Source organism: Miscanthus floridulus, chromosome 1, assembly GCF_019320115.1.
Source record: "Miscanthus floridulus cultivar M001 chromosome 1, ASM1932011v1, whole genome shotgun sequence".
NCBI lineage: Eukaryota > Viridiplantae > Streptophyta > Magnoliopsida > Poales > Poaceae > Miscanthus > Miscanthus floridulus.
In genome coordinates, this window is record NC_089580.1 from 27850103 (window position 1) to 27860043 (window position 9941).

The following is a 9941-nucleotide window of genomic DNA, read 5'->3' on the forward strand; positions in this document are numbered from 1 at the left end:
ATTATGCCTCACAAGCTAACAAGATAGCTCTAATAACTAACATGCTAGGCTACGTATCCATGTTGCCGAATAAGACGTTGTTTCCCGACAAGCGTTTTAGTCCTACAATCCAAGGTGTTTCTTTATTTTATTTCTTTGATTTAATATATATTCTCACTAGGGCTCATTATCTATCTTAGCAAACTAATTATTATGGGGCTACAAAAATTACAGTGAGCACCTAATAATGTTAGGAGTTTACTGTGAAAATTCCAGAGCCAACACTACTACCAATTCATCACAATAATTTTTACAAGTTGATGTCTTAGCAATATTAAGTATCTCGAATTAATTAGATTACTCTTGAAAACACTATGAAACTATGTGAACGAAATATACTAGCAGATAGATCATGATTTTAGAAACCTAACAAAATTAGTTTCATAATTTTTGGTCAACTACACAAATTTTCATTGAATTTACAAGTTTGCCTTAGAAACTAAATTAGAAATGCTTACGGAAAAGGGAAAAACCAGCAGCAGCCAATTTGGCCCAGCAGCTCCCTAGCCCAGCGCGAGTACGGCTGCGCGCGCAGCAGGCCGGCCCAACAAGCGGCCCACGGTGGAAGCGCTCCGCGCGCACAGCGTTTATGCGAAAGAGACCCTGTATTTCTAGTAAATCCACCCAAAGTCCAAACCCTTTTTATACCCCTCTCTCTCTGACATTCACGCTTAACCCCCAGGGTTTATCCCAATTCGAGCACGTGCGCTCCTAGCGGCCCAACGCACGATGGCGCGACGCCTGCTGGCACGCGACGACCACGCCGACACTAGGAGCCCCTGATGACTCCACATAGAAGCCGACCGCCACCCAAGGTTCCCACGGCTACGTTGGGAGATGGTTGGGGACTCTGAGGGGTATCTAAGTCCAGCCAACCACGGTGGTGGCCAGGACAATGCGTTTTGCGATGGCGGCGAGTCCATTCCAGCGATCTAGCGCGGCTAACGAACTAAAGGGTGGGCGAATGGGCAACAGTAGCTTACAGGGATCATGGTCGACGCGGTGGTTTCATCAAGGATGGCCCAAGCAGAGCTAGCCACGTACGAGCCAGTGGGGCGGCGGTGCTCCAAGACGGACACCGACGTGTCACCTCATCGTCGATGAAGATTTTGCCTAAAATAAGGCGAGCACCGATATGAGAGGGTCAACCCGAGCCCCGAAACGCAATCAATTGAATCCTCACCCTAAGATTGGGACTTACCCCTAATCCACTGGTCACGGCGGCGCCCATGCCCGGCGGCGAGCAAAACGCCCAATTTCCGGTTGGTAGTGCTCTAGCGGGCTTGTGGAGGAGGGGATGCCTAATTAACTTCTTATACTGCTTTACAGCACGAGGGATTGGACTGGGAGCCTGAGCTGGGGATTTAGAAGGGGATGGTGCGCTACCGCTGCTATGTCATGGCCCGTGGCCTCGACTTAATGCGGATCGGCCAAGACATGATGAGGGCATGGCTACATGGGGACATGGTCGTGCGAGCGTAATAGAGGCTCGTCGGTTAGTGAAGGGATAAGGACAGAAAAAGGACAAGCAAGGGCACCAGGCACGGCACGCCAAGGCGACAATGGTGCGTGGGCGGCAGGGCAGTGGTGGTGAGATGGCAGCGCTACGAGGCAGCCGAGACAAGCGGTGACTCGGCGGGTAGGTAGAACGAGTAGTGAGACGGGTGCCACGATGATCAAACGACGATTGTCGTGGCGTTGGCTTAGCCCCGCGTACGGCCTGGCCGGCAGCGCGGACGTGGCAGCCGCGCAGCAGCAGCACCGTAGCTCCGCTTGGACCCACGGATGATGGCTAGGGTCGACATAGCACGACGTGCGGTAGCCAGCCAACGAGGTCGGCCAGCAGAGCAGCGCCAGGGAGCGGCAGCATGCTTGTGTGGTGACTGCGGGGCTCAGGCCGAGAGACTGGGAACGACACCATGCACGCTTTTCAAAGCAGACCGAAATCTACTTACTAATTCGATGAAAGTTCAACCAAGTCTACGAACCCAAAATCTGCACTAACGGATAGCTAACGAAGCAATTCCTACCACCAGAGGATGACCAGAGAGGAAATTGGAGAGACACCAAGATAGGTTTGTCACGCCGAACACCGGTTCACGAATAGAGCATCAACAACATGGTTACAGCACGTTCCAACAAAGTTTGAGGAATTTTTAAGAGAGCAACGCAACACCCAGCGCAACTACGACCTACCACATGCCCAAGAGCTTACTTAGATGCAACCAACAATACAAGAATATGAAGCTAGTGTTTAAACACTTTAGTTAGAATTTAAACACTAAAATGACATTGTCTACTACTCTTTTAGACTTAGAAAAGACAAGAGTTCAGTTTGAACTTAACAACCATGAACATTTTTACCATTATTTTTAAAAGGCCTAATCTTGATTAACTTCAATCAACAAGTACTTCATGCAATAGTCCATACTTTATACTAAACCATAGGAACAAAATATTTAAGCACTATTTAACTATTTGCTCAATATAATTCACCAAAAATGGCATTTTAAACATAAGTTCAAACTATTGCCGATTCAACGAAAAGGCTGATTTTTAGTTTCAGATTCAAATTTTTAGCTCTCAAGAACACTAGTTAACAATATTTATTTTCAAAAATTAAAGTTGCATTTTCAACTACACCACTTGCTCATCATCTTTACTTAAGTACTACACACAAGGTATATTTTATTTTTGTTTATATAAATTGTTTTTCGTTGACCTTGACCTAGGTGCTAAGCAAGCTCATAACACCAGAGGTGCTACATGGAAGCCCGTTGTCCGTCTGCTACTGGCGCCATTGCAACATGTGCAATACCCGATTTACTTTTAAAACATTCAGATACAACACTTACAACATACATATGAAGAAGATGAAACATTTGAAACATGTGTCTGAAAAACTTACAAAAACACCTGAAAATACATGAAAAACCATTGTAAAACATACGCAAACATTCAGATAAAACACTTGTAACATACGTGTGAAATATATGCAACATCTATAGAAAAACAGATAAAACGTTGGAAAACAGAAGCTTGCAACTTACTTGTACAGCCATAGCAACATATGCAACATCTCGATCTACTTTTGCAACATCCATATGAAACATTTGTAATATACCTATGAAACTTCTGAAACACTTGAAACATAAGGCTTGCAACGTAAGTTTTCACCCTTCTTCCGTACGAAGCAGCGCAGAACAGAAGAATGGCAGGTTCCGGCCACCCGGTGGCCAAGGATGGTGGCGCGGCCTAGCAACGGCTAGCTACGCCTGCGCCTGGCCTAGGCCCTTCCAGCGATGCCCCCCTCTCTTGGCCGCCTAGCCTGGGTGCGGTGAAGGACAAAGGTGCCGCGGGGGATGGGGTGCGCCGCGGGGGATGACGGCGGCGGCGTAGCGGAGCGGGGCAGGCGGACAGCCACACAGACGAGCGCGGAGTGGGGAGACAAGCGCAGAGTGGAGAGATTTAATTTTTTTCAGGTCCGGATGCACAGACGTCTGGGCATGAGCATTATCGTATTTTTATCTCTCAATAGATTTGCTATGAAAATATATTTTATAATTAATCTAATGATATTGTGTATCTATAATAAATCTTAGTGCTTTTTATAGATCTAATTGGAAGTTAAAATTGTTTGATCTCTTGAAAAACAAGAATTATATTTTAATGGGACTGAGGGAGTATATGGCAAACAATTTCTTAGGAACGTGAACAACATGAGTTAGACATGTACTTCCTCCGACCCAAAGTAAATTAACTCCTAAACCACCCTATGTTAAACTATCTTTGGGTCTAACCAACTTCATAGTGAAGAATAATACTTATGACACCAAGTAGAAGTTGATTTATTTTAAGATAGACAGAAATTTGACTTATGACAACTTTAGAAGTTGATTTATTTTAAGATAGAGGGAACACCGCAGTAAGCGCAACCGACTAGGTTGAATGGAATAACGGTGCTTTACCGGCTTCATTCTTAGGGCTTATTTGATCTATTAATACTAAAAATTACCAGCTAAAATTAGTACTAGTTGACCCAAATAGACCTGTTAATTATTAGCCAAAGTACTGCTAACAATTAATTTCATTAGCAGGTTTAGAGTTACTAATTGTTCATATTCACTTTTAATTCACCGTCTAACCACCTATTAGCAGGTGGATATAAACAATCTTTGTTAAAAATTAGCTATCTAGAATTTAACAGCTATTAGCTATTAACTAACTAATTTAAATTAACGCTAATGGATCCAAGCGTACCCTTCACTGCCCTTAGACTGATCGCCGTGGCTGTGTCAGAGCCTCAGAGGTGGCCACCGATGGATCACGCCACCATCAGTACGGCGCACCACGCGACACGACCGTGGATCACGCCGATCCCATGCCCACTTCCGCGGCGGCGGCCGTGATGAAAACGAGAACGAAGAGACCAGTCGGCATTATCCCATGCAGGCAGCGGTCACGCGTTTGGAAGGCGAAACGCGATGAAATATCTACGACCACCCCTGTGGCGTCCGTGATCCATTACCAGCTCGTTATGGCTCCGCTTCTTTTATAATATATATTTTTCAATTTATTTTTTAGTTCGAAACGGTATTTTTCTTTCACAACGAATTAATCAGAACAATATTTTAACTTTTTTTTCAGCGAAGCGAACGAGCCTTTCAACACACAAATTTCTCTTCCACGCGCGCTTGTGTTGATAAGACAAGATAAAAAAATGCAGCTGTTTCGTTATAGTATAAATTGGTTGATGGATACGTTTCGAAATTCGAATACGCCGGCCTGGACAGGACTGGAGGATTTGTTCTCTCCTGCCTGTTTTCAGAAAATAAAAAATTACAAGTAGTCGGCTCCTGGGTGGCCGATATGTAAGTGTCTCCTATCGGCGATCCACATGCCGATAGGAACGGAGACGCGCATGTGAGCAGGCGAGGCTGCAGCGGGACGGGCATGTGGGTGGTAGAAAGCGAGCAGCCAGCGCCCAGCTCGCGCATGGTTGCAGCACAGCACACCGCAGCGAGGAAGCGGCAGCGGATTTCCCATCAATGGCGCTGAAGCATACGGGACGCGGAAGGATAACGGATCGCGAGATTTCCTTGGGCCCTTTTTGATGACGTTGACTTGTTGAGGCTCGAAAAGTGCCATGTCACGGGCTCACGGCTGCGTTGCATACTTTCGTGTTTCATGCAAGCATACGGGACGCTAGTGCTCTTGACAGTTTGGGCTAGCTTCTTTTGCGTATGGTTTACTCCTGGCCTTCAAGACCGACCACTGTCAGCGAGCGTAGTATACTATTCTCAGATTCCTCAACTTGGAGGGGATAAAAACATAAGCCTTGCCCTTGCTACAGGAAACATGCTGCTGTGGGTTAGGAGCAGAGCAGTATGTTCTGCAGGATGCGCTGCACGGCCCAAATACCCAAACGTTGACAAACTTATGACAAAACAAAACGCCGGAGACATTCATGAATCATGATTATTCTCCTTCAAATTCGGGTCACGTAGAAGAAGTGCTCATTTTCATGATCATACACACACTGAAAGTCTGCAAGACTGCAACCCAGTCGGATGCCATTGCTACGCCCGCTAGCTATTAGGTCCATGTCGCCGCGATCGGGCTGGCGACCACGTGGTGGTCGCTGGACCAGACGAGCCGGCCGAACCCGTTGGTGCCCGACGGCATCCCGCCCGCCGTGAAGCTCACCGTGTAGCTCTGCTTCTCGCCGGCCTTGCTGAAGCTCAGCGTCGACGGCTCCACGGACACCGTCACCGGGGTGCTGCCGGCGGCGGCGGCGCTGGCGGTCACCTTGTACGTCCCAGGCTGCCCGACGTTGGCCACCGTGCGGATGTGCTTCACCGTGCCGCCCGCGGCCGGGAACGCCACGGAGAAGGACGGGTAGTTGAGCGCGGTCACCGTGTACGTGCGGTTGGCGCTGCACCCCTCGGACGGGTGCTGCCTGGTGAGCGCCGCGATCTGCGCCGGCTCGTAGTTGTTGGCGCAGAGGAAGTCGACGTAGTCCGCCGCTGTGATGTCGTACACCAGCCCCGGGTCGACGGCCTTCGCCGGGTCGACGTGGCCGGCGCCCATGTCCAGCGGCGTGGCCGGCCGGCCAGTGGCCACGTCCAGGATGCCGTTACCGCCGGGGTACTCGTTGTACGCCGTCGTCATCAGCGCCGACCGGATGGCTGCCGGGCTCCACTCCGGGTGCGCCGCGCGGAGCAGCGCCGCAAGCCCGCTCACGTGCGGGCATGACATGGACGTGCCGGAGATGATGTTGAAGCCCACGCGGCGGCTGTCGCCGGGGAGACCCGAGGGGCCGACGGACCCGGACCACGCCGCCAGAATGTTCACGCCGGGCGCGATGATGTCCGGCTTCAGGATGCTCGACGTCACAGTGTTGGGGCCCCTGGAGGAGAAGGCCGCAACGACGGGAGACGGCTTGATGCCAACCTTCGTGCCGGCGAACACAATGGTGGCCGTCGCCTTCGGATCCGACATGGCGTAGTCCCTCATGGCGTTACCGGCTTTCTCACCCACGCCGGAGCCTGGGAGAATGTGCGCGTCAGCGACGAGCTCCTCGCCGTTGGCGGCGGTGTTGGCGAGAACCATGCCAGCGCCGCCGGCGTCTTTGACGACGAAGCCCTTCTGGACCCTGGCGTTGGTGCCGCGGTCGCAGAGCACGATCTTGCCAGCCACCTTCTCTGGGATCAGGCTGCCGGACATGCAGAGCTGGCCCATGCTGCTGTTGGACGCGTTCCCCGCGTAGATGAAAGGCACCGGCGTGGTAGGCAGAGGCTTGCCGCTGTAGAGGGACACGCCCGTGTAGTTCTTGCCGTTGCCGAGCATGACGTAGGCGGGGAAGTCGCGGTCGATGGTCCCAGCGCCCACGGTGGTGATCCACGGCGCCCCGTTCGACAGCGTCGCGGCGCCCGGACCGGCATTGCCAGCGGAGCAGGACACGAAGATCCCCTTCTCCATGGCGCTGAAAGCGCCCACCGCGACGCTGTCACGGTAGTACTCCGCCGTGCCGCCGCCGAGGGAGAGGGAGAGCACGTCGACGCCGTCCGTCACCGCGACCTCCATGGCCTTGAGGATGTCGGAGCTGAAACACCCGCCGACCCAGCACACCTTGTACGTCGCGACGCGAGCGCGGGGCGCCATGCCCTTGGCTGTGCCGGCGGCGTAGCCGAGCAGGTCCGCACCCTGGACGGCGCCGCCCGCCGCGGTGCTCGACGTATGCGTCCCGTGGCCGTCGTTGTCCCTCGGCGACCGGGATTCCTTGGACGTGTCCACGGGGCCCTTGGCCGCCTCGTAGCCCGTCAGGAAGAACCTCGCGCCGACGAGCTTCTTGTTGCACGCGGAGGAGTTGAAGTCGTTGCCGTCCTCGCACTTGCCCTTCCAGGCCGCCGGCACGGGGCCGAAGCCCGTGTCGTCGTAGCTCGGCCTCTCCGGCCACACGCCGGTGTCGAGCACCCCGACGATGACGTCGGTCCCGGTGCCCGACTGCGGGAACAGCGCGTCCGTGCCGTCCAGACCCAGGAACTCCCACGTCCGGGTGGTGTGCAGCTCGTACCGCACCTCCGGGTTGACGACGAGCACGCCGGGCTGCGACTCCAGCGCCGCGGCCTCCGCGCGCGTCAGCCGCGCCGAGTAGCCGTGGAGGAGGGTGTTGTAGGTGTACAGCACGGTGGCGGCATCCGACACCGCCTGAAGCGACGCGGCGTACCATTCCTCATGCTCCACGAAATCACTCGGCATGGCGGAATGGGACATGTGGACGATGTAGGTCTGCCGATCCTCCCGACCAGCCGCGCCCGGGGCCGCCGCCGCCGCCGCCAAGAGAGCGGCGGCGGCCACCGCAAAGATCAAGCATACCTCGCCATGGCGCTGCATTGTGAGTGAGCGAGTGAAGGTAACGGAGTGGCGATTCTTGGCAGTGGAAGTGAGACTGAGGTAGATCGGGACAGTGGATTTATAGAATCAAGAACGTGGTCTCGAATGATTGCAAGTTTGCAACCGGACAAAGGGACCAGATGGAACGATGCTACAGCGGTAGCTATCGGACGGCAAGGCGTGAGGGAGGAGACGGATGGGGAAGAGAGAGAGCGAGAGTGGCCGCACTGCACATGGCTGGCCGCTTTTAACTTTTGGTTTTTTGGCATCACCACCACATGACCGTTCCAGGAGCCAAAGATGCTGCTCGCAATCCGTGAAAGTATTCAGTGGTCAAGAGCGGTTGCACATCGATCGTGTCGCTGTTGTTAACTTCCCCTGCGACCCGGCCCATGAGCCTGAGGACCAGGTAGAAACTGATGTCTGCGACCGCGATTTACTTGTTCACCTCCGTCACGGCCTCCGGGTTTCTGCCAAGCTATCTCTAAAGGCACAGAGAATGATTTCTTGAAGCTTTTCAGATAGATAACGATAGCTTTAGATTAGATAACGATAGCTTTAGATTAGATAAAACAAGATGATGTCTCGTGATGATGATGCCGCTGTTGGACGTCGATGATGGTGGGAGGTGGCGGTGGCGGTGCCTGCCTGCCGTGGCCATCGAGCCAGATGACGGCATGGCTTGGCTGCCCGTGGCCGCAAGCGAGCTACTGCTAGAAAACAACAATTCCTCTCGCCGAACCCATGTTCAGCTGTTGCGTAGCGGACGGCGAGTTCCACGATTGCACGGGCAACTGCTCGTCTACATCGACGCGGACGAACACGGCCTTGGACGAAAGCGAGCGAAAGGCGTCGTGCTTTGCTTCGCCGCGTGACGGTTCACACTCCACAGTTCACACACACCTGTAACGTGCGTGCGTGGTTCGCCGAAAGTAACCGGCGATTTTCGGGTGCGGTGTGGAACGGAGAAAGAAAGGCGGCTGGCTCGTAGTCGTAGGCCCGAGGCTCTTGACTGGGTGGGCCGCCTGTCAATTGGGCTTACGGTGGAGTGGGCCCCAAGTAGCCGTAACACATCAGGGGCGGAGGAGCGAGATTCGACCGTTGCGGCAGCAGCGGGTTCGGGGGAAAGCCGTCGTATCTTTTGTGCCCATTGATCTGCCACCGAAATTGCTTATGCTTGGTTTATTACCAAAGCCAAAGTGTGCCTTGTCAAATTAGGCAAAAATGTTTGCCAAAATTTGGCCAGTTGAATGTGAGATATTGGTGAACTTAAGTAGCAAATTAGTAGCTACTAAAATGTTAACTGCTAAAACATTGGACCTGTTTGGATCTCTACAAAACTTAGCTGCGAAAAATTTGGATCCTCAACTAAGTTAAGTTAATACTTTAACTACCACCCAGCTAATAAATTAATTATTAGCTTGTTCTCCTAGCTAACACAATTAATAGTTAGTTGGATATATATATATATATATATATATATATATATATATATATATATATATATATATATATATATATATATATATATATATATATATATATATATATATATAGGACCTTTACTATTAAAAAATGGCTTACTCGTATTTTGATTATTAAATTTTAGGCTTTAGACAGACCCATAGTACCATCATGTAATTATTTTGAGCTTTTGATGCAGACTTGTTTTCAATCTTGATGCGATCCTAACCTTCATCGCCTCAGAAGTCGGATGGCTAAGGGTGGGTTTTGTTTGAAGACAAGGGTGGACGAGATATGATCATCCATAGATTTCGGGGTATGGATATCCATGTTGCTTATTTGGTTAGAAGGATAGGGCAAGCCATTATTCCATTTGGTTGGATGGATGATAGAGATGAGAATAATTAACTAATTATATATTATTTAGAGTAACAACAACTAATTATACACTAACACTATTTTTTATCATGATAATCAATAATTAAAAATAAAATATGTTAATTAGCACTACTACTACCCTAATTGACGCACAAAATGTGCGC

General features: G+C 51.0%; 1 protein-coding gene across 1 annotated transcript; it reads right to left on the minus strand.

The window, feature by feature from the left end:
- Positions 1-5476: 5476 nt before the first annotated feature.
- On the minus strand, positions 5477-8136 carry LOC136469265 (subtilisin-like protease SBT1.7). The gene has a single exon (XM_066467539.1). The coding sequence runs from the start codon at positions 7933-7935 to the stop codon at positions 5635-5637; it is 2301 nt and encodes a 766-aa protein (XP_066323636.1). The 5' UTR covers positions 7936-8136; the 3' UTR covers positions 5477-5634.
- Between the last annotated feature and the right edge of the window lie 1805 nt (positions 8137-9941).